This window comes from Bos grunniens, chromosome 16 (genome assembly GCF_055505025.1).
Source record: "Bos grunniens cultivar Pamir isolate PY7600 chromosome 16, Bosgru_T2T1.0, whole genome shotgun sequence".
Taxonomy (NCBI): domain Eukaryota; kingdom Metazoa; phylum Chordata; class Mammalia; order Artiodactyla; family Bovidae; genus Bos; species Bos grunniens.
Window position 1 is genome coordinate 17,532,452 of NC_141180.1, and position 23,398 is coordinate 17,555,849.

The following is a 23,398-nucleotide window of genomic DNA, read 5'->3' on the forward strand; positions in this document are numbered from 1 at the left end:
GATGGGCTAATCCATGTTAAAATCCAAATGGCCAACATCAGCTCACTGGAGTCACTCCTCTTGACAGAACCAGCACTTTAGGGATTACACCTTAATTCCTTGTATCAGTTAGAGATGGATCATGGGAATATGAATTTCTCAAGGACATTAGACTTTACACATTTGGAGTGAAGAAGTCTATGGAAGGCTTTTGGCTCTCTTCTGTGTGGTGGGCTGGCAGTCCTTTCATCCCTGTGTGGCAATAGTCAGGAAGAAGTATATTACCAAAAAAAACCCTGGGAAAGAGTAAGGACAAATCGCAGCCTGTGAAGACAGGCTATAGCTTGTCTTCCTCTTGTCACCTCACAGTTCAGTGGCAGGTGGCTTGCAGAAGCTTGTGTCCTTTACACAAAGAGAAGCTGAGGGAGCGATAGGCCTGGCTGCCCATACCAAGGTGAGCAGACCAATAACTGAATGTGTGAGCTGTAGGGGCACCTGGTACCCTACACCTTCAGAGTTTATTAGGTTGCTGCTTTACTTTCATCTTCAGATTCTTATGTAAACTTCTCTTGCAGTCAACTCAATCTCAAACCATATAGGAAAGGTAACTCTGGGAAACATGGCTCAGGCTTAGTCAGGTTGACATAGCACAAAATCCTCCAGTCCCTAAAATCAGTATAAAAAGGTAGCTTTTCAGATCCATTTACTGGCTATTAGAGATGCTGATGTGGGGAGATAAATGTGGGAATGTAAAGAGATAAGGGGTGGAGAGGAAGCGAGCTTTCTTGGTGATCCTCAGAGCAAGTCTATAAAAGATCAATAGAAAACCCAGATAGGTGCGAAATATGATCATGTATCCAAATGTTTTTAAATATATGTGTCCAGAAAGAAAACCCTGTGATTGGGCCAGAGTTATGTCTGAGGGGTGCCGAAGGACACCCAAGGATTTGTAAGTGCTCAGGCTTCCTCTCGAGACCATGGCAACCCCTAATCCCATTCCATCCTCCTCTCTCCTCTGAGTGCTGGGTAGGCAGTCCCAGGGGGAGGAAGCCATGGGAGAAAGGGACAAGTATAACGAGAAGCACCCCAAGGGCCCTAGAGGGGGGCCCCCTAAAGGCACATTCACCAGCTTTCTTCTTTGGCAGAAGCCAGTTAGTTCCCAGTGTTCTAGAATGGAATGGAACAATGAGGCTTTATGCCACTAAAGCGGTAGGCTTGTTTCAAGAGGCATTTCCTCTCTGTGGGGGAGCAGTGGGTGGGGCAAAACGATAAAAGTTGGTGGAAGGCAACTCTATCCAAAGTCCAGACCTTGAGGTGGCCCTAGAAGGACGTGCCTGTGTTTTACTCTTCTCACTTTCATTAGATCGATTTGTGACTCAATGGGAACCTTTATCGGTCACGTGTATCCAGGGTTGTTCCTACTCGCATATGGACTGTATCGAGCGGTAGTGGTCTCCAAAGCTGTGATATTCAGCGACTCTTTCCCGGATCCTTCTCTGCCTCCCAAGAATAAGGGGAGATGGGCCAGGCTGTGGAAAATGTCCCACAGAGGTTTGCTGAAGATGCTGGCCGGCTTTGGCTTGATGGCGTATGAGATCAGCTGTGTTGAGAGAGGATTGACGCTGATGAACAGGGACCTGCCACCAAGATTCATGTACGCCAAACAGTGGCAGCACCTCACCATGTTCATCCTCCTCACCCTCAACGGCTGTATAGACATCATGAGCAAAAACTTGCTGCCCCAACGCTGTGTGCCCCTAGAGAAAGGGATCTTGGTGCTGACCTTTTATGTGCTCCTGCTGCTGTTGGTGTCGCATGTCCAGGACTCCGTGGGGGTGGAGATGCATGTTCACTCTCTGCTCATCTTGGTGGTGTTGCTGCTGATGCTGGTGTTCACCGCCAAGCTGTGGGCTCCAGACACGTTTCAACTCGCTGTGATCGAGACCTTTCTGTTTCAGATGATGGGTTCCTGGCTGGTACAGGCGGGCTTCATTCTGTACAAACCAGTCTCTGGCTACCCGTGGGAGGATGATAACATTAGTGACATCATGTTTGTTACCACCTTCTTCTGCTGGCATGTGATGATCAATGCTTTGTGCCTGCTGGGAATCTATGGAATGTCTTCCTTTTGGCATCGTTGCTACCATCCTAGCTGGAAGCTGACGGGGTCCAGAGAAGCTCCAGGTTACATATACTCCAGGAGACCCCTCTACCAATTGCTACAGGAAGTGGAGCAGTCAGAGAAAGATGACCAGGCTCTGCTTTCAAAGAGTTCACCCTGAGACAGGGCCTGGAACGCCTGGCTCACCGTCAACCCCATCTACCCCCTTGTGGGTTCTCCCAGACATGCACTGTGCCCTTTGGTCCCTGGTGAAGACATAGTGGCCATGAAGGAAAGCCACTGGTCTCCATCTGCCAGCGCACCTCCTGTCCCTGAACATCTAATCATTGAGGAGACGAGAAGGGGAAACTGATAAGATTGATGGGGTTGAGGATGGGAGTAAGAGGAAGTGTGCAAGGAGAGTGCAAGGAGAGTCATAGGGGGAGAGAATGCAATAGAAGGGGGGGCTATGAAGGGGTGAGAGGAGAGTCTGTTATTCACCACCAGATGTTTCTCCAGGCACAAGTGACTGCCTGCCTTTTACCTGATGGAATATTGATTTCTCACAGCTCAAAACTAGAATCATTCAAGTCTCATCCTGACAAAGAAAGTGGGTACTTCTACATGCTTAGCAAAGTGGCACCACCATGTGGAAGTAAGATACACAGAATTTATAATTTATATTGGTTGAAATGACACTTTTGCCAACTCTACTCTCCCCCACCCCCAACCTCAACACTTTGTAATGACTGGCTTCATTTCAAATTCAAATTAATAAAGTAAAACTTTATTAACGCTTTGCTATGGTGACATTTCAAATTTGCAGGCTTAAAATTTTTATAGAATTCAAATGTTCAATCTGTCTCCAACTTCCTCCTTTAGTACTCGTATTCCAGTCACCATCACTACCATGGTGCATATAATTTACTAGATCCTGTCCCCCTTGGGTTGTGGCAAATTTCACTGTCTTGCATCTCACAGAAAGCCATTCCACAATCACATCTTTGCCATGTTCTTTGGTACCCAGCAAAAAAGCCACCTTCATCCCAATCCCACTGAGCACCTCCAAGGAGGCCTTCTCCAAAAATTCCTACTGACTCCCTTGTTCTGGAACTCCTAAGCACTTACGTTACACCTGCCTTGTTAATTTGCTCACACGGCTGACACTTTGCTTTGCTCTGTTTCTGCAATCATTTTCCCTGGGTAGGTTTTTCCTCACCACCTTGAGTGTAATCTCCTAAGAGGTAAGGACTTTGTCATAGCCAAGTTACATAACTTCCTATGTATGCACCAAATATGTACCATAGGTGATGCTTAATAAAGGCTTATTTGCTTCCAGAATTTCCACATTCCTGTTCCTTCAAAATGTGTTGCTGGACAGACCCAAGGTTCTGGGAACCTCTGGAACACACCAACCATCCTAAAGCCTGAGTCACCTCCTTAGCAATGGGCCCACTTTCTTCCTCATTCTTGGGATAAGGAAATCCACTAAGCTGTTTCTGAAATGTTTACTGTTATTATTTTTTTAATCCTCCCATGTGTTTCTATAAGGAACCTCTAGAAAGCTGAGACTCAGCAGGTTGAGTTGCCCAAGTCTTGTAATTGGTACAAGGCAAAACAGGAATTCAAGTGCAGGTGTGTCTGACTGAAGCCAGTGACTGTGTCCTCTGGGCCACGAGGACTTTGCCCATGGCAATGGAAAAGGGAGTGACCCTCAAAATGAAATTGTTGAGGGACTTGCCTGGTGGCCCAGTGGTAAACAATATGCTTTGCAATGCAGGGGACACAGGTTTGATCCCTATTTGAGGAACTAAGATCCTACATGCCTTGGAGCAACTAAGCCTGCATGCTGAAGCCCGTGTGCTCCACAGCCTGTGTGCCACAACTAGAGAGCCCGCATGCCGCAACTAAAGAGCCTGTGGTGCCAGCAATGAAAGATCTGCATGAGGCAATGAAGATCCCGCATGCTGCAACTAAGACCCTTCACAGTCAGATAAACTGTTGAAAGGAAATAAAGGAAGAAAGTCAGCCAGAAAGCCCAGCTGGAGCAAGAGGCATAATACAAATACTCTATAGACCCCCCCAAAGAGTACGTATGTCACTTTCTGTCCATGACCACCCCCAAGTCTCCCCTGGGAGTGAAAGTCTGGCAGGCTCTCAACCTCTAGTTAGGCCTCAAATGTCTGGGCTCAGATCCGAGTGAGAGCTGAGAATAAGAATTGTTTGTGACCAAGTTTTCTGATCCTTGCTATTTCTGCTTAACTCTTGGTTCCTAGACTCTTTTCAATTACCTTTTGTGGGGGAACTCCTTTTCTCTTTACCTCTCATACACACTGATGGGAGATGATGAAAAAGCACAGATGCTGCCGGTGGCCCGTTTCTAGTCACTTGAGGTCAAATTTTATAATGATAAACAAACCAAGTAATCAGTTGATATCCCCAACATATTATCTCTTAAATATCCAGTGTAGATAATAAACTTGAATGTTATTAATTTACTATATAGTATTTGAGACATAACAAAGAAGCCTTGAAGGCCAGCTAAGACTTCCCAAACACTTCTAAGGTTATGTGGAGAAATTTGCAATTCTCACAAAATTCCACCAGAGGGCACTACATCCGCATCACCCCAAGCCAAGCCTCTCACTCTCCAACCCAGTAAACAAGTCTCCCAAGTACCGGTTCAAACTAAGTGGGGGGAGGGGAAAGGAGGTCAGGAAAAATACAGAACCAAGTATCCAGAAAACATACCCAAGGGCTGTTTGTTTCCTGTTAAAATTTGGCATGCGAATGTGAAATAAACGGACTCAAATCAACTAATGGGATGGGGGTGAGGGAGGAAAGGCTGTGGACCCAGCTGAGGACATCTTCGAGAAGAACACCAACTAAAGGACATACTCTGATCCAAGTTGTTTTTGACCATAATGCTAATTTCCTAAACTTTTAAATAAGCTTCAATAATGTTCCAATTAATCTAGAGAACAAAGATAAATCCATACAAATCTCAATACATTGAGAACAGGAACAACACTTATCTGTGAAAATCCCAGATTCACAAAACCATGAAACAGGTTATTAAACACACAAAATTATCTCCAAAGATTCCTTTTAAAAAGAACCTGTCATACAGCAATTCCCCCACCTCACCCTCCACCCTGGAATATACTGAATGTCTACTATGTGAGGCACACAGGGGAAGCCACAATGGACTCAGAGGTAACCCGGTTGGTTCCTGCACTGTGGATACAGTAGGGATTTCAGAGATTAGAGGTGGTGCCCAGGAATGCATCAGCCCAGCCTGAGAAGGCTGAAGGAAGGGAAACAGAAAAAGGCTCTCAAGGGAGCTGTACCTTGGAAGCATGGAAGGCTGTGAAATACTGCACTAAGGTGATTCGAGCAGGAGGCTGCAAATGAGCAAGGCCTCAGCTTTCTCACAGTTAAGCTAAAATGATGTAAAGATTAATTCTAGGATGGCATGGCTGTAGTTTTCTCGGTAGGACTTCTTTTACCATGTCATTAGTAAGATGAACTTACTTCCTCCCAATTCTCCAAGCAGTTTCCTTTTAGAGGTAAGATTTGGGGTAAGGCTCAAGACCTAAACCTTCAAGCATAATGTGTAGGCTGGGAAACTAAGCGTTCTTTACATTTGAATGGTTTCAAGGGGCCTTCAACAAAACTCAATTCAGACTAAACAAAAATAGCTAAGACCTGAACTTATCATTTCCTAACCTGAGCTTAAGAGTATATAACAATCAGAAAGGATATAAAGAACAGTTCCTCTGGGTTCAGTATTTGATAATACCGAACTGAGGTGAAACCTGGTCTTTCCTTCTTTACTTATGTAGCTTCAAGTCTGAAAGCTCGGTTGATTGCAGCTTCTCCCCCAAATTTGCTTTAAGAGTAATGACATCAGCTTCCAAGGCTGTTTCTTTTCCTTTTATTTTTATTTTGCTTCTAGATTTTACAATGGTCTATTCTTTTGGAAAGAACTGGTGTTGGTTTATTAAAAAGAGAAAAAGTTTATAATGCTGGGTTGGGTTTCCAGGGTGTTCCTCAAGCCTGAGTCTCAGCAGTCTCTTCAGCATGAGTTAAGGTTTTGTTCACTGCCTACTGAAATCATCCAAATGTTAGAAAAACTCCATTTCCCAAACTACATGTTCTGCTTAAAGATTTGAGTATGTTTGAGCCTTACCCCAAATCTTGTCTCTGAGTGCAAGGCCACCAACTACACAGGCCCTAGGAAGGCACGCTCAGGTCACTAGATTAAGGGTTTACAATCTGCAAAGTGAGACTGGGTCCTTTAAAAGAGAAAGAAATTGAGAGAAGAACTCATAGGTAAAGTCCACCCCAAACAAGGCCTTTATTTCAAGCAGCAGAACACTGAAGAAGTCCTTTTTTTCAGTCCCCAGCCATTTCCGCAGATTTGGAACCAAATTTTGACCTGTGATGTTTCTCTCCCACTCCACCCACCCCTTGGACATAGCTACTCTAAAAGAAAAAAGCCTGACTTCAAAGCCCATGAAACAGAATCCCCTGTCTGCTTTGATATTGAGTGTACCAGGAGACAGAAGAGTCCACGGTTCAAATGCTCTAATGCTTTTTAGGGAGCAGGAGGAGACTGGGGGTGGCTGGCAATTTAGGGAAGAAGGAGAAAGAGAACAAAGGGCAGCAGACACAGCAAAGTCGAACTGGATGAAACAGGCCATTCTCCTTATAACTTCTCTAAAAGTCCAGTCTGGGTTTCTGGGGGCAAACCAGTTAGTTGAAGCTCTTTTCTTCTGCTTTTTCTTCCTTCATACTCTTTTAAGCTTCCTTGAATAGTTCTTGAACTCATTTGGGCCCTAATTCAGTTTGGTTAAGTAAGTAGGGGGCTGACTAAGGAGGACAAGGCCTCTTGTTCTGCCTGAAAAACTCAGTGGTCATGTATTACCTTGCTAACCCTCACAAAGTATGCCCCCGGTCACATGAATGGATCAAAGCAAATCCATTTCCACTCTTGGAAAAGCAGCTCAAAGCACATGTTCTCTTGATGGTGCCGCTGTCAGTTCTGTGTAGTCAACAAACATCAGTTATTGACCGGTTATTGACCCCCCTGGACACTCCTGGGGGACACACAGATGAATAAGGAAGGTTTAGACACCAGCCAGGGCAGCAGGCTGACTCACATACTAGAAGCTTTAAGAACTGAGCTTTTCTATTTTCTATTCCGTGTGCCATCCCTACCTCTGGTGCAGGCGGTGACCAGTACAATAGAAGGCTCTGGCTCACTTCTGGCAGCCTGGCAACTGAAAATTAACGTTTTTTAAAACAAGAACATGGCCTTTCCCCTCCCAACACCCCCTCCTCAACCATTTAAACTCAAGACTTCACAGAAATAAACGGAATGAAGACAGCCCACTTTGTTATCAGATCTAAACCCACTCTCATAAAACTGATGGTGGCGCATTAATCAGAGTTAGAAGGTTGTACTTCATGGGTTACGGCAGGGAAAGAAATAATTGAATCCCTTCAGATTATCTTGGCCTACAATAATTAAAATTATTGCTTTCTAGCATTGCTGTGTGTGCCATCACAATTAATCCTTACAATATACAAGGTAGCTGTTATGCCTAATTTGTAGGCAAGGAAACTGAGGCTTCAGAAGTCAAGCCCAGATTTGAACCTACATTGCCTGACCTGAAGCCCAGCCTTTCGTCATCATTTGAAGGATCACAAGTTTAAGTGCAAGTGTAAGGACGGAATACCTTACACTTGCAAGGCGACTTACCTGGTCCAGAATGTCACCTGTCTGAAACACACCAAAAGCCTCTGTTTGAGATGAATCTTGAGTCTGTCATCTTAAAGCACCGCAGTGTTAGCCACACTCTCACAGGGGAGGGATGTGGACCAAAGAAGCCAAGTTATGTGTGTGGTCACAAACAACATTTCTTTTCCATATTTGTGGTACAAAAAATAACCAGAAGAGCAAACTTCTTCCCTTCCTCTTCCAAAGAAACATGATTTCTTAGTTTTCAAACAGAAAATCTCATTACTGGGGCTCTTGAAAGGTGCGATAAAGGCTAGACACCATCAGGAGGATTCAGGCAATAAAAACAGTATGATTAAATCTTATCACTGGTAGCAATGAAGACATTATATTTATGTGTGTTGATACATATATATATATATAATTGTATATCTGTTGACAAACATCCCTTTCAAGACTTTGTTCACACACGCGTTTTCTCAACTATCCTAATAAAGCTCTGAGGAGAGAAGAGGAAGGGGTACTGATTCTCATTTTCCAGACTTCAAAGATGTTCAATAAACTACATGAAAAGCAACACCAGACAGAACTTAAATTTTTGACGTACCCAAGGTTTCAAAGGGGGAGATGCCAAGACCTCAATCCCCTGTCAGCTGCCCTTCTTGGGAAACAGTTCGCACAGAGGATTTCAAATCTGTTGCGCGGCTCTAAAGGTCCTCTCTTGAACCGCTTTATTTGATTTGCAGATGAGGGAACTTGGGTCCAGAGAGGATGCAGAGTTGCCTCAGGTGTGGCAGAGGCCGGCTCTGGGTCTCCGCCCGCCGGGATCCTCTCTACGCAACGAGACAAAACACAGCGCGTGCACCACGAACGGGAGATGGAAGACTTCAGGTCACATCCCCAAACCCGCCGAGGAGGCCGCCAAGGGGCTCTTTCCGGCCTACCTCCGGCAGCCCCCTGTCTGCGCCGCCCCGTCCGAGGCCGGCCCAGGCACCGGGGAGCCCGGGGCTACTGCAGCCCGCACACCGCCGAACTCCCTCACCAACAGGACCTGAGGGCCGGGCAAGGGAGTGGGGATTCTCTAACGGACGAAAGGCAAAAGCTGGTGCCTGTGGGTTGGAATTTCCTCTGGGCCGTGCAGTGGGACCTGGGAAAAGAACCCTCCCTCAGAATATCTGACCTGGGGGCGCCGGGGGGGCGAGCACGCGGGGACCGCCCGGGGCCAGGCGGGCGGGGGCGCGGCAGCCCGCCCGGTGGGGTCCTTCCCGGCAGGCCCCGGGCCCTCCGCCCGCCGCCGGCTCGCCCTGCCTCGCGCCCCTCCCCCATGTCCCCTCCCCCACCGCCCTTTCCCTTTCTTTCTTTCCCGGGTCCGCTCGCCCCCACCCGGCGGCGCCCGCTCGGCGGCTCGCCCAATGGCCGCGGTGCCGGGACGGTGCATCAGCTGATCCGCCCGGGCTCCGGGCCTCTGGGAACCAATCAGGGCGCCGGGGGCGGCCCCGGCCGCCGATAAAGCGTGCTGGGCGGCGGGCCGCCCTGCAGAGCTGAGAATGGGAGAAGAGCAGGCTGTCTAAGCAGCACCTCCCCGTCCTCTTCGCCTCTCTTCTCCTCACCTCGCTCTCGCCGCCTGCTCGCCCTGCCGCTTTGCTCGGCGCCCAAGTAAGCACCTGGCCGGCCCGGGGAGGAGGGCGCGGGGAGGTGGGGGGGGGGGGGGTCTCGGGAGTGTGCCGCGCCGGCCTCGCCGCCTCCCGAGTCGCCGCTCCCTGACCGATCGTCTCGGCCCTTCCCACCTCCTGGCTCTACTCTGCGTCCCGGCCTGGAGGGAGGTGGGACCGGGGGTTCCCGCTTGCTTTCGCTGCCCGCGGCTCCGGGCGGGTCTGGGTCGGCGATGGTGGGGCGCCAGGCTTCGCGGAGGGCGGGGAGTTGTTTTGATCTTTCTTCAGCTGCTGGCGGCCCGAAGCGCCGCCCCTGGAGGTCGCTGGGCAGGACGAGCCGAGGAGCCCGCTCGCTGCCCGGGCCCGGCGCCCCCCGCTTGGCCGTGTGGCGTGCGTGGTGGATGGAGCGGTCCCCTTGCGGGAGCCTCGCCCTCTTTCTCCGCGGCTGCGGGCGTCGGGGCACGGTTAGCTGCCTACGCCGAGGCCAGGCGCCGGGAGAGTCGGTGGTGCGGCCCGCTCCCGCCGCGGGGTGTACCCCTGTGACTGAACAATGGGGAGCCCGGGAGCGCGGCGTGGCCGGCGGGCGCGGCGGGTGGAGAGGCCTGGCTGGCCGGACAGGGGCAGCAGCGGCGCGCTGTCCCTCCGGCGGACTCCCCAGCTCCCCACCCCCTCCCCGCCCCGGCCTTGGAGGGGTATGGCCCCCTCGGCGACGCCCTGAGATCCAGTCGGGGGCCCAAGGGGAGGGGCGCCGACTTCTGGGACGTTTCAGTGGGAAAGGGCTGCTCTCAAAGTGGATTTTCCCAACTACCCTGGGGGCGGGAAGCGGGGATGCTCCCCCGGCCGCAAATCCGCGAAGAAGAACACGAACGAAGATGAAGACGACCTGGAATCTCGGTCCTCGGGGTCCCCCTCCAACTGCTTCGGCTTCGTCGCCTACTCGGTGAACGCCGGAGAGAAACCGCGAGTCAAGATCAAGTCGACTCAGGAGCCTTCGTATTCCTGCTCCACCCGGTGCGATTCCGACCGCACTCCGACTCCCTCTCCCTCTCCGTCTCCCTCGCCCAGAAAGCTCCGGTGCGTGGACCAGCGAGAGCCCGAGACCCACGAAAGGCGCGAACGCCACTCCAAAAGGAGAAGGGCCAAGGAGGGCATCATCGATACCTTTGATCTTACGTGGCTGGGGTGAGTGAGGAGCAGGGATCCAGGACCCTGCTCCCACCGCAGCTGCAAGAAACCGCTAAGGACCGCAGAATCCCAGCCCTCCATCCCCCCCACCACGTAAAATCTCGGCATCTCGGCGGCACTAGTTGATAGAGCAGGCGGCTGTTGGCATCCAACCTGTCACGGAACCGAGTTGGCATCACCGAAAAGAGCAGGCCGCGAGGCTTAAGGGAGAAAGTGTGACTTGAAATTGGAGGTGGTAACCGGTGGGAGAGCAAATAAAGCCAGAGACGGGGTTATAGCTGGGAGCTGAAAGGGTCTGGGATTTCTCCTACTGGCTTTTAAAGGCAGGATGGGCGATGGGCATAAGGAGTGGGATTTGGATTTGACTGACCAAGTCTAGAGGGAGTCGGCAAAGATTGTCTGCTAACACAACTTGACAGACAGCTTCTCTTCCCGGAGGGGAAGGGTGAGGCTGTTGCAGGGAGAAGCAGTTGTTTTCAGCTGGGCAAACATGGACGGTTGCCCATAGAAACTTTGCCACTGTACTTCACAAAGTTGCCCAAGTCATTGGAGGAGAACAATATGTTCCTTCTCCAGCCACCCTGGGCGATCAATGGGGGAGGGAGGAGGTAGAACGTTTCCTTTTTGTGTTGGGGTTTGGTTTTGTGGCTTCAGTGTCTCTTCTTTGAGAGGTTTTGCGGTGGTGGCTCGCAGATTTTAGCATGCCTCAGCTTTTGAAACCCCAGATCTTTTTGATTTAGAAGTGGGAATTTCTTAATTAACTTAAAGTTCTCTGGTGGAATCTGGTCACTCAAACTTAAGTCTACTCTTTGAAATGAGAACTTTGCCTCAAACTGATGGAAGTCATGCCAGTGTGTGTCTTAAAATCTAGGTTGGATCAAATGTACCAAAGTACACATTAGTCGTTAGGAAGCCACCAGCTCTTAAATCTTATAGCTAGCCCCGGTTTCATCCTTCCAGCTAAATGGGGATGGGGTGGGTTGTTTATTTGGAAGGGTGGAGGAATCTTCAAAAGAACTTTTTATTGAGGCATCCTCTGGGGTGTAAGGAAAAGGGAAAACTTAACCAAGAGATCTAGCAACCAAGCCTTTCTGTGGCCGGATTTTACTTGGAGACAGATGTCTGTTCTGCAGGCTGTTTCTGAACTTTCGTATTTTGTTTTGGGTTCACCACCCCCCACCCGCCTGCCCCCCAGTATCTTAGTATGAAAAATGAAACAATTCCTCTACCTCTGACATACTGCAAAAATAGAACTTAGTGCTCAAAAGTTTAGATTCTGGCTTGAGGAAGCGAATAAGGAGACTTTTGTTCAGCATAAAACTTTAATCTCCCTGAAAGCAAGTTAAATAAATGTACTGTACTTTTGAGTGTGTGACTTCCAAAGGGAGGGGCCGCCACTCCCACTGTGACTTCTTGATTTAATTGTCCTTATTGCGTTATTCCTGCAGAGGATCTGTTTGGAGTTGGTGTTCTTATTTTATTTTTTTCTCTCTCTCTTCAGAACACCTTCCACCATGGCCACCTCGGCGAGCTCCCACTTGAACAAAGGCATCAAGCAGGTGTACATGGCCCTACCTCAGGGTGATAAAGTCCAAGCTATGTACATCTGGATCGACGGTACTGGAGAAGGACTGCGCTGCAAGACCCGAACCTTGGATTCTGAACCCAAGTGTATAGAAGGTGAGAGGCTGGGCAGAATTGGGGGTGGGTGGCAGCCTGAGACCAAGCCACTAGATCTGGCCTCTTTATTCTGATGTAAAGCTTTTCTAAGGCAGGACTTTACAGACTTTATTCAGTCAACATTAAGCTCCTACACTGCCTCCAAGCATTAACAATGGACCCCTTTATTTAAATTGAGTCTTGCATATCGAAAGAAAAAAGATGAAGTCTGGGGGAGGGGGATTGGGAACTTTGTTGACTTGGGCATCCCATCTCAGGCTGATCTAAGGTACCCCCAGGAACCCAGTTTGAAAACCAAAGCTCTAACCTGACTATTCCATCTGCTATACAAACTCTTTTGAATGTCATTTAGGTTCTAGATGTAAAGCAAACACCCTAAAAGTGGTATCTAAGTAGAGCTAGCCATCATTTGTTTTTCACTGATGCACTTTTAGAATTCTTAAACTGGCTGATTGCTTATCCTACAGAAGCTATTATATGAATTGGGATGACTTTTGTCTTTTTTAATTCTTTGGTCTAGAACAAACCATAGCTGCCCTCCTTCTGGAAAGGGACTGAGGTCCATCATCTTTTACCTGATTTAGGATAGCTTACTCTTCTGATAATGCTCACATTTGAGTGAATGAATGAATGGCTATAATACAATACATATAGCATGTACCTGCTATGTGGCAGGTATTGCACAGGCCCTGGAAATATAAGATAAGAGTCTAGTCTCTGCTTTCAGAGAACTCATAGTCGACTGGAGAGAGATGAAGGAACTCGCCTTTAAAACATAGTGTGGATAAGTTACGTGGGAGCACCCTTGAATAAGTCATCGTGCTAGTGTCTGTTTATCTGTTAAAATAAGGACACCACATGAACTGGGACTGTCCATTACACAGTGTGGGGTAGGGGTGGGAAGTGAAAGAAATAAGCAACACAGATGGCCTATCAGAGAGTATTTCTCCTATATTTCAACTCTTTAAATGATGACTGACTGACTAGAAATGTCCACTTTGTCTCCTGGGTGTCCAGTAGACTTATTTACAGAGGAAACATTATTCTTAGGTTGTTTCTGTGATTGGCACTTCTTTTAAGAAAGTGATACAATGGTCTTACTTGGAACACAGAGAGAAAGGACTGTAGGGCAACCTGCAAACATCAGGGTTTGCCTGTTATTAGCAGCAGTCATGCATCACTGACTTTCTGGACAAGACAGTGTAGATCCTTAGAGAGAAAAAGGTAAGTGAGAGGCTGTACTCCTCCCTGAAAAGTTCTTGTGCTTGCAACTTTAATTTCCCCCTCTCTTTTTCTCACAGAGTTGCCCGAGTGGAATTTTGATGGCTCTAGTACTTTTCAGTCTGAAGGCTCCAACAGTGACATGTATCTTGTCCCCGCTGCCATGTTTCGGGACCCTTTCCGCAAGGACCCCAACAAGCTGGTGTTCTGTGAAGTCTTCAAGTACAACCGAAAGCCTGCAGGTTTGTATAGGATAGACTTAATCCTAATCCATGAATTGTAAAGTTGTGGGGGGAGGATATTCCAAAATTGGTATTGGGAAGACGAGCTTATCCCAGAACTGTTAGAAGTTAGAACTAACTTCTAACTAGAAATCTGAAGGACTGGACATGCATCTCCCCATCCTGAACTTCCTTGTTGAGAGAGGTTGTGTGGTCCGTCCTCCCATTGTTGGCTGCAGAAAACCACACTGGATTTTTGCTGGAGGAGTGCCCCATGTCACAGTCCTCCTGCCTGTAGATTTTAAGAACTTGGATTCTAAAGTTAGAATGCTGGGTTTGAGTTTTACTTGTCACTTCCCCCATTTTAAAATGGGGGGAAATAGAGGGAGGGTGCTATAAGTATACTTACAGCTATAGGAAGTATAGCTGTATGATTCTGGGTTTGATCCTTGGGTCGGGAAGATCCCCTGGAGAAGGAAAAGGCAACCCACTCCAGTATTCTTGCCTGGAAAATCCCTGTGGACAGAGGACCCTGGCAGGCTATTAGTCCATGGGGTTGCAGAGACTCGGACATGACTGAGCGATTAAGCACAGCACATAGCTGATTCACGTTGTTGTACAGCAGAAACCAACACAACACTGTAAAGCAGTTATCCTCCAATTAAAAAATAAATTAAAAAAAATGGAGCAACTAATAAAATCCGTCTCATAAAATTGTTTATAGAGGATTGAGTTATGTGCAAATGATTGAGTAGAATTTTATGTCAAATACCGGTTGCCTTTTTGTTCCACAGAGCTTGTCTTCTTTCTCTGTCTACTGACTAAAACAAGAGCATCTTGGTTCACTGATAACGTATGTTTGCCGTGAGGTTTGCTGTAACTGCACCTTTGGTTTTTTCTGGCAGACCTGTTTGTCCCAGTTTTCTGCCATTCACTTTTTTAAACTCCGCTGGAGTCTCACTTCCATGAAGTCTTGCCATACTTGGCCAGTGAGACTTTTTGGCAAGTCCTTTCTTAGTGACTCTGAGCCTTACTTGTCTTTGTTTTAAAGTGAAAAGTGAAAGTCGCTCAGTTGTGTCCAGCTCTTTGTGACCCCATGTCTATACAGTCCAAGGAATTCTCTAGGCCAGAATACTGGATTGGGTAGCCTTTCCCTTCTCCAGGTGATCTTCCCAACCCAGGGATGGAACCCAGGTCTCCTGCATTGCAGGTGGATTCTTTACCATTTGAGCCACAAGGGAAGCCCCCCAAAAACTCTGTCTTAGGAGGCATTAAATTGTGGTGAAAGACCTGAGTTCTGAAGTCAAGACAGGCAGGGTTTCCTGATTCTGCCTGCCCCGGCAGTTTACCTGCCATCTCTGAGCCTCATTTTCTCACTTGTAAAAAGGGAGACTTATAATACCCATCTTAGGGTTATTAGGAAAATGCAGCTGGCTCTGCAACCCTGTGGACTGCAGCACACCAGGCTTCCCTGTCCTTCACTGTCTCCTGGAGTTTGGTCAAACTCATGTCCATTGAGTCAGTGATGCCATCCAACCATTTCATCCTCTGTCATCCCCTTCTCCTCCTGCCCTCAATCTTTTCCAGCATCAAGGTCTTTTCCAATGATTCAACTCCTTACATCAGGTGGCCAAAGTATTGGAGCTTCAGCTTCAGCATCAGTCCTTCCAGTGAACATTCAGGGTTGATTTCCTTTAGGATTGCCTAGCTTGATCTCCTCGCAGTTCAAGGGACTTTCAAGAGTTCTCCAGCACCACAATTTGAAAGCATTGATTCTTTGGCGTTCAGACTTCTTAATGGTCCAACTCCCACATCTATACATGACTACTGGAAAAACCATAGCTTTGACCAGATAAACTTTTGTCAGAAAAGTGGTATCTCTGCTTTCTAATACACTGTCTAGGTTTGTCACAGCTTTCCTTCCAAGGAGCAAGCATCTTTTAATTTCATGGCTGCAGTCACCATCCACAGTGATTTTGGAGCCCAAGAAAATAAAGTCTGTCACTGTTTGTACTTTTTCCCCTTCTGTTTGCCACGAAGTGATGGGACCAAATGCCATGATCTGAATTTTTTTAATGTTGAGTTTTAAGCCTACTTTTCCCACTCTCCTCCTCTACCCTCATCAAGAGGCTCTTTAGTTCCTCTTTGCTTTCTGCCATTAGAGTGGTATCATTTGCATATCACAGAGGTCTGAAAATGGTTCCTGGGACATAGTGAAACAGCCAATAATAATCTGTAAAGATCTGTTACAGCATAGCAGTTTTTCCTGGTTGAGCTTGTCGCCTTTTTTGGTTGGTTGGGTTTTTTTGGCATGAGCCGGTACTATAGAACTTAGCACTTTGTATCTTCTCACTGGGAATGTAAGGCTGTTTGACAGACTAGACAAATGATTCTCTCAATAAAAATTGTAGATTTGGCTGTAAATGCTTTAGAAACCAGGAATAGGTCTAACAGCTAGAAGAAGTTCTTCTGTGAATAGAGGGTTCAAGTGCCTGACATTTGGTACTTGGGAAGGGGCCAGCTTGCAGATAAGGTGAACCCTTGGCTGTGTCCTGTGGGTCCTCTCCCATGTGACTTTGTTATGACCCAGTTTAGTTATAAATAAAGCCTTTTGAGAGTCTCCCTACAGATACATAATCGTAGCTTCTCTTATCATCCCCTCTCACACTGACTGGGGTACCGAAAGGTTGACCCTGGGTCAGTTCAGTAAATAACATCTCAGGTACCTGGAATCTGAGGACCACTTCCCATCAACACGGGGATTCAGTGCATTTGTCCATATGTCTCTAATAGCGTGTCCACTCTTTCTCCTAGAGACCAATTTAAGGCACACCTGTAAACGGATAATGGACATGGTGAGCAACCAGCACCCCTGGTTTGGAATGGAGCAGGAATATACCCTCATGGGCACTGATGGGCACCCCTTTGGTTGGCCTTCCAATGGCTTTCCTGGGCCCCAAGGTAAGTCTCCATGGTGAGAGGTGAATCTTGCTTTTCCCCAAGTGCTTAATTGCCAAGAGAAGTCTCTCTGGAGATGGGAGTGAATCCTTGTAGATCAAAAAGCTAGGAGGCTATCCCCAAGACTGGCTGAAATAATAGTGTAGAGAGTTAGCCCTTGTGTTACCTAAATCCAAATAATGGATGTTGAGATGTTAACATTGCACGGAAACCATGGGCTCTAGTCGGTGTCAACCCAGAGGAGCCCACTGCACACCACTCATCTGCCTCCCGGTAAAGGCAGGGATGGTGATTCCAGGAGAAGGTGTGAGAACTTTCTGACTTCTGACTTTGGGCCATGCATCTCACTTAGATAGGAATTTTCTTGACATCCTGCCTCCTGATCTTCCATCTTGATGCCTCTCCAGGTCCCTACTACTGTGGTGTGGGAGCGGACAAGGCCTACGGCAGGGATATTGTGGAGGCTCACTACAGGGCCTGCTTGTACGCCGGCATCAAGATCGGGGGCACGAACGCCGAGGTCATGCCTGCACAGGTAAAGGTCTCTAGCCCACCACCTGCCCCACCTAGAGGCATGCGGGGGCTTTTGCTAGGAAGGGCTATTTGGTGCCCACTCCTTAACCCAAAGCCCTCAAGGTGGCTTGGAGTAGAGATGAGCAGGAAGCAAGTGTCGGCTTCTGGGTTGGGGTGAGCAGCTGGTTTTGCCAAGGCCCATCTTCTCGTTCTCTCTAGTGGGAATTCCAGATAGGACCCTGTGAAGGAATCGACATGGGCGATCATCTCTGGGTGGCCCGTTTCATCTTGCATCGTGTGTGTGAAGACTTCGGAGTGATCGCCACCTTTGATCCTAAGCCCATTCCTGGAAACTGGAATGGTGCTGGCTGCCACACCAACTTTAGCACCAAGGCCATGCGAGAGGAGAATGGTCTGAAGTGAGTGCCGCCTCCAGCCGGGGCCATTTCACTCTCTCTGCAAGAATACCTGCCAGGGGTTTGATATATTGGGGATGAGTAAGCTGCCTTCCCAGTTGGGGCCTTTAGCTCTTGGTTCAAAAACTGTCTTCTGATCCTGTCATTTTGTTCCTATTTGGAAAGTTCCCCCAAAATACTCTTCAAGTAGGATTCAAGGATGGTGATGGGGAAAGTTGACACAGATGAATGCTTTTGAAAATCTTAAGTAAGAACTAAATTAATAACAATACAAGCATCTGAATGAGCTTAATGCCTGTGGGTGGGAGAGAGTTTCACTGGGACGTCTGCTGCCTGCTCAGCACTAAGAGACACAGGTTGTAAGGCAGGGTGCTGCCTTTGTGGAGAATTTCTTTTCCTGGGGCCTGGAAAACAGTCTTTGGTAGGTGAGTCACTCCATTCTTAGATCCACACCTGCTCCTTGAAGGGCAGGTTTCCTGATGGCAGGCCAGACCCTCATCTTGCCTGTTTCTTCCAGGTACATTGAGGAGGCCATTGAGAAGCTAAGCAAGCGCCACCAGTACCACATCCGAGCCTACGATCCCAAGGGGGGCCTGGACAATGCCCGGCGCCTAACTGGGTTCCATGAAACCTCCAACATCAACGACTTCTCTGCCGGCGTGGCCAACCGTGGTGCTAGCATCCGCATCCCCCGGACTGTTGGCCAGGAGAAGAAGGGCTACTTCGAAGACCGTCGCCCATCTGCCAACTGTGACCCCTTCGCCGTGACCGAAGCCCTCATCCGCACATGTCTTCTGAACGAAACCGGCGACGAGCCCTTCCAGTACAAGAACTAAGTGGACTAGACTTGCAGCCCTCGAAACCCCTCTTAATTCTACATCTTACTCCCACTCTCGCCCCTCTCAATGTTATAATAGCTATAACTCAAAGGGTGGAATATCAAGGTCTTTTTTTTTTTTTAATTTCTCACACCCAGTTAATATCTCTTGCTTTCTTTGGTCAGAACTGAAGGGGTCAAGTTCTTAATCACTTCACGACCACCTACCTACCCCTGCCCTTTTCTTTTTCCTATCACCGAAGCTTTCTAGTGCATTAGTTGGGAGTGGGGCGGGGGAACATAACCACTGCTTCCATTTAATCAGGTGTGTTTGTCCAATAGGCATAGCTCTCCGGACAGAGAGCCCAGTCGTTGTGAAGGGATGGGGAGGACTTTTTCTGAGTGGTTACTGAGTCGGGGACAGGGGTGCTGGATTCTATGGTTAGGTTAGGATTTCCCTTCTTGGTGGGAAGTTCCATTACTTACAAGGTTGTAACCAACTTTCTATCAAAAGTGAAAATTGGGGAAGGAAGGGTGGGAAGTCAGGTAGGAAAATGCCCTAGATCTCCTGGTGTGGTGCTTCCCTTGCCTGGGGCTCAATGCCCTAACAGGCTCCGCATAAATGGATGGATGGCCCTACCTTAAAAGAAAAAGTTCTCATTGTGTGGCCCTCCATTTATAACACAAAGCAGAGTAGTATTTTTATATTTAAATGTAAAAACAAAAAAATTATATATATGGGTGTGCAGATAAATGTGTGTTTTCTCTTTAGGGAGAAAAAGCCATTCTGGTTACGGGGAACCCAAATTTGAGACTAAGTAGTCTGGTTAGAAATAAGGATCTCCTTTTGAGTGGGCGTGGGGATGGGAGAGGCTGTGCTGGAAGAGTTGGCTGTTTGGGGCTGATATTCCCTCACGACCACTTGAGGGCTTCTCTCTGCCCTGCTTGCCCTTCTGGGAGGCTGACGTTGGTTGGTTAACAGGTGGAAGCCCATGATAGCAGTAGCCATCACCTGAGCCCCAGGTTTAAAAGACACACATGTACTTGTACACACAGGGGTTTGGAAATATGAGTTGGCTGGTCAACTTGAGCATGTTACTGACAAGGGGGTATTGGGGTTATTTTCCGGTGGGACTAGCATGTCACTAAAGCAGGCCTTTTGATAATATTAAAAAAAAAAGATTTTTTTTTTTTAAAGCAAAACAGAATTTTAGATTTTAATCATATTTGTTAGGGTTTCTAAGTCTTTGTTTTACAGAATTGCTTGTTTGCTTCAGCTGTCTCCTCCCCATCTCTGCTCTGGAGGAGATGGGACAAGTCTGGAGTCCAAACAGTTGTAATTTTGTATCTTGGTGTCTGTTCTCTGAGTGTGAAATATTCCCTTCCTTTGTTAAGATTCCTGAGGAGTTACTATTTTTTTTTTCTTTTATAATAAAAACAAACCCCACCTTTGTCCTTACATTTTCCTTAGTGTTTCTGGCTGTTTTGTGTTGGTCGCAGAAAGTGGGCAGTGGTTTTTTTCTTACCATGACAATTTCTAATTGCCATGTACAGTATGTTCAGAGTTAGACAACTCTTCATTGTAAACAAACTGTGTTAACTGCCCAGAGCAGCTCTTATAAATGTTAGGTTGATTTATAAGATCGCTTCTGACTTCTGTGGTTCTTTTAAGTCCCTATGTGCCACTTCATTTCCCTTATTCTACCAAAAAGGGAGTTTTTTTTTTTTTTTTAAAGAGGCAAAGTAAGTTCAGGTATACCTGTTTTTGGAATTAAAGAATCTTTCCTGAGGCTTATTGCCAACGAACCCCATCCTGTGCTTTGGAACCTGGAGTGTTTGGCTTAAGGCCTATCCAGGCCCTAAAAGTTTGCAGTAGTGTACAAACCCCTGTGCTCCAGAACTTGACTTTGGCCTATCACACTATCAGGTTTTGAACACTGGCTTGATTTTATTGCAGCCTAGTCTGTTTGCAACTTGTCTCACTGCCCCTACTCCATTTCATCTTCTGCCCAGCTGCCAGTGGTTCATCTAAATAGCAAATATTGACCACGTTGCTACGCTGGTTAAAACCTTCCAAGACTGACCTAGCTCTGAGGTGAACCAGCCCCAGATACGCCTTGATACGCTTTTCCTTGCACTAGTGAGCTGTTCACGAAGCCCCCAAAGGCTCTGGAGACACCTGTATGCCTCTGCTCTTTGTCCCTTTCCCTGGAAATTCTTCAACTTCCTGAGTTTATTTCCATATCAAGCTGGGTAGAAGCTCCATCTTCTGTGGTGCACACACCTCCAGCAAAAACACTCATCCAACAGTTTCACTTTGTAAGGTGCCAGGTACTGTAGGCAATAGTAAGTAATTACCTTTTAAAAAGATGGTATCCTCTATCAGTTTGGAGGTAGTTGTAGCCTGCTAACAGCAGATTTAGACATAAGTTTTCTTCGGGCAAGTGTGTATCACTCTAGTCTTACATAATCCTGCTGCTGCTGCTGCTGCTAAGTAGCTTAAGTCGTGTCCGACTCTGTGTGACCCCATAGACGGCAGCCCACCAGGCTGCCCCGTCCCTGGGATTCTCCAGGCAAGAACACTGGAGTGGGTTGCCATTGCCTTCTCCAATGCATGAAAGTGAAAAGTGAAAGTGAAGTTGCTCAGTCATGTCCAACTCTTAGCGACCCCGTGGACTGCAGCCTACCAGGCTCCTCCATCCATGGGATTCTCCAGGCAAGAGTACTGGAGTGGGTTGTCATTGCCTAGACACTTTTTTTTTTCTTGTTTTGGAAGGTTCGCTCAGTCGTGTCCGACTCTGCAACCCCATGGACTATACAGTCCATGGAATTCTCCAGGCCAGAATACTGGAGTGGGTAGCCTTTCCCTTCTCCAGGGGATCTTCTCAACCCAGGGATTGAACCCAGGTCTCCTGCACTGCAGGTGGATTCTTTACCAGCCAAGCCACAAGGGAAGCCTAAGAATACTGGAGTGGGTAGCCTATCCCTTCAGTGGATCTTCCCGATCCAGGAATTGAGCCAGGGTCTCCTGCATTGCAGGTGGATTCTTAACCAACTGAGCTATGAAGGAAGCCTTTGAAAGGTTAGGTCCTGACCTAATTTTCAAAGTAGGATGATCTTTACCTATTTGTTTGCTGGGTGTGGTCCCAGTCGGCACCATGTTGCAGCATGATTATTAAGAGTGCCCTCTTGCTCGGCATTTTCCAGGTTTTGCTGATAAATTATTTCAACTGAAATTCTGTTTCCCTCTCCCCAGCCAAAGTCAGTTTCCCTTCCCTGGGTCACCCCCCAACATACACACACCCCACTGTTCTTGGGAGCAGTGAGAGGGTTGGCATATTCTGTACAGCGCAAGCACTACATTGAGTAAATAAGCCAAGCATGCTGTTTTTGTGCTCACTGTAACCAATTCTCAAAAGGACAGAAAAGGAATTCTAAATTAACGTCGTCAGGATCTAGGTGGAAACAACCAGTATATTTCCTTCTCCACCCTCTTAGGTAGAGTTAGCTTTGGCCTACACGTCACAGTGCAATCCCTTTGTATTTCTAAGGTGTTTTCTTATAGCTCATTTAGCAGACACTAGGTTACTTGATAACTTTATCAGTGATAGATTAAATGGAGACTGATGGTCAAGCCTTCAAGCCTTAAAGAGACAGGCCAGTATTCACAAAAGGATGAGTTCCCTTGATTTCATCCTGTCGGTGATTGGATAGGAGCTGAATGACAACACAAGCTAACAGAAGAATTATTATCGTTTAGTCACTAAGTTGTGTCCAACTCTTATGAACCCATGGACTGCAGCCCGCCAGGCTCCTCTGTCCAAGGGAGTTCCCAGGCAAGAATACTGGAGTGGTTGCCATTTCCTTCTCCAGGGGATCTTCCCGACCCAGGGATCATATCCATATCTCCTGCATTGATAGAATTCTTTACCACTGAGCCACCTGGGAAGCCTGTAAGGAGCTAATAGAGGATTCCAAGGAGTTCCTCGGATGGTTACTGTTGGGATCATTTAACAAGCCATATCTGTGCTACTGGGTAGGATGGTAGTGCTGTGCTAAGTTGCTTCAGTTGTGTCCAACTCTGTGACCCTATGGACTGCCAGGCTCCTCTGTCCATGGAATTCTTCAGGAAAGAAAACCAGAGGGGATTGCCATTCTCTTCTCCAGGGGATCTTCCTGACCCAGGGAATCAAACTGGCGTCTCTTACGTCCAACCTGCATTGGCAGGCGGGTTCTTTTCCACTAGTGCCACCTGGGAATACCTAGTGGGTAAAAGAACTTCCTAAACAAATACTTGGTGCCAGGGTTTCAAAAATCTCACCAAAGGCTTCACTGAGGTTAATTTCATCTACTCCTTGGCCCTTACACCAACAGAAGTGCAAAGTTTGAAAAGTAACTTGCTATCCCAAAGAAAGCCTGAAACTCACACAGCTTTTGTGACTGTAAACTTGAAAAAACAGGCAAGGATCCTGTTTTTCTTTCTCAGGACTGTATCCTTACCTGTCATGTTGTCTGCAGGACTTGTCTAATGAACTATTTTTTAAGTATCAGTTTTGGGAGCTCTAAGCCCATAGCTCTATTGGGTGGTGTTAAACCCATACAGTCTTGGTGGCTTGGCTATGTTTTAACTCTGATCATGGCACTAAGATGAAGTTCTGTTTTATTGAATTTTTAATGACTACTGGCTTGGTTAATTCTGGCTGGAATCAGTCTGCCAAGAGCCTCATGTTGTTTTATGAGTCATGGCAATTCATCATATCTTTCCAAAGGCTTCAGGTAAATTGCTACTATAATAATCTGACTTGACTAGAGCCCTATCATTTTATAGCCTTTAGCTCAGTCACCAGCCACTCATTAAAAAAGAAAAAGTCAACTTGATTTTGTAATAGATATACACACATATACAAAA

General features: G+C 47.3%; 3 protein-coding genes and 2 long non-coding RNA genes across 7 annotated transcripts in view; 2 read left to right on the forward strand and 3 right to left on the reverse strand.

The window, feature by feature from the left end:
- The window catches only part of RGSL1 (regulator of G protein signaling like 1), a gene marked incomplete at its 5' end in the record, with an annotated part of 124,677 nt that extends 116,216 nt beyond the window's left edge, over positions 1–8,461 (reverse strand). Inside the window, one exon of the mRNA XM_086342920.1 lies at positions 8,434–8,461. Within this exon, the coding sequence (XP_086199046.1) occupies positions 8,434–8,461 (28 nt within the window). The remainder of the gene's footprint in view (positions 1–8,433) is intronic.
- TEDDM1 (transmembrane epididymal protein 1) lies at positions 1,277–3,421 on the forward strand. Its single transcript, XM_086343497.1, has one exon. The coding sequence runs from the start codon at positions 1,359–1,361 to the stop codon at positions 2,259–2,261; it is 903 nt and encodes a 300-aa protein (XP_086199623.1). The 5' UTR covers positions 1,277–1,358; the 3' UTR covers positions 2,262–3,421.
- LOC147356250 (uncharacterized) lies at positions 6,417–8,139 on the reverse strand. 2 transcript variants are annotated; one of them, XR_015143165.1, is made up of 3 exons: positions 7,848–8,139; positions 7,304–7,365; positions 6,417–7,182 (listed from the first exon to the last, which is right to left on the reverse strand). It is a non-coding gene; the product is annotated as an uncharacterized LOC147356250 (long non-coding RNA). The 2 variants fall into 2 exon arrangements; XR_015143164.1 differs by lacking the exon at positions 7,848–8,139 and having other exon boundaries at positions 7,304–7,422.
- Positions 8,462–8,519: 58 nt separating the features above from the next.
- On the reverse strand, positions 8,520–9,103 carry LOC147356251 (uncharacterized). Its single transcript, XR_015143163.1, has 2 exons — positions 8,771–9,103; positions 8,520–8,659 (listed from the first exon to the last, which is right to left on the reverse strand). It is a non-coding gene; the product is annotated as an uncharacterized LOC147356251 (long non-coding RNA).
- A 260-nt stretch (positions 9,104–9,363) lies between these two features.
- GLUL (glutamate-ammonia ligase) lies at positions 9,364–19,950 on the forward strand. 2 transcript variants are annotated; one of them, XM_086343496.1, is made up of 8 exons: positions 9,364–9,482; positions 10,544–10,660; positions 12,165–12,343; positions 13,645–13,806; positions 16,600–16,746; positions 17,151–17,278; positions 17,476–17,675; positions 18,190–19,950. In XM_086343496.1, the coding sequence occupies exons 3-8, from the start codon at positions 12,178–12,180 to the stop codon at positions 18,506–18,508; spliced, it is 1,122 nt and encodes a 373-aa protein (XP_086199622.1). In that variant the 5' UTR covers positions 9,364–9,482; positions 10,544–10,660; positions 12,165–12,177; the 3' UTR covers positions 18,509–19,950. The 2 variants fall into 2 exon arrangements, with proteins under 2 accessions (XP_086199622.1, XP_086199621.1); XM_086343495.1 differs by lacking the exon at positions 10,544–10,660.
- Positions 19,951–23,398: the final 3,448 nt, after the last annotated feature.

What these genes read in the sequence shown, in the direction of transcription:
- TEDDM1 (XM_086343497.1), top strand. Translation starts at nt 1,359, where the DNA reads ATGGGAACCTTTATCGGTCACGTGTATCCAGGGTTGTTCCTACTCGCA.
- GLUL (XM_086343496.1), top strand. Translation starts at nt 12,178, where the DNA reads ATGGCCACCTCGGCGAGCTCCCACTTGAACAAAGGCATCAAGCAGGTG. An exon ending in GTACAACCGAAAGCCTGCAG is followed by an intron (nt 13,807 to 16,599) that starts GTTTGTATAGGA and finishes TCTTTCTCCTAG; the next exon opens with AGACCAATTTAAGGCACACC. An exon ending in TGGCTTTCCTGGGCCCCAAG is followed by an intron (nt 16,747 to 17,150) that starts GTAAGTCTCCAT and finishes ATGCCTCTCCAG; the next exon opens with GTCCCTACTACTGTGGTGTG.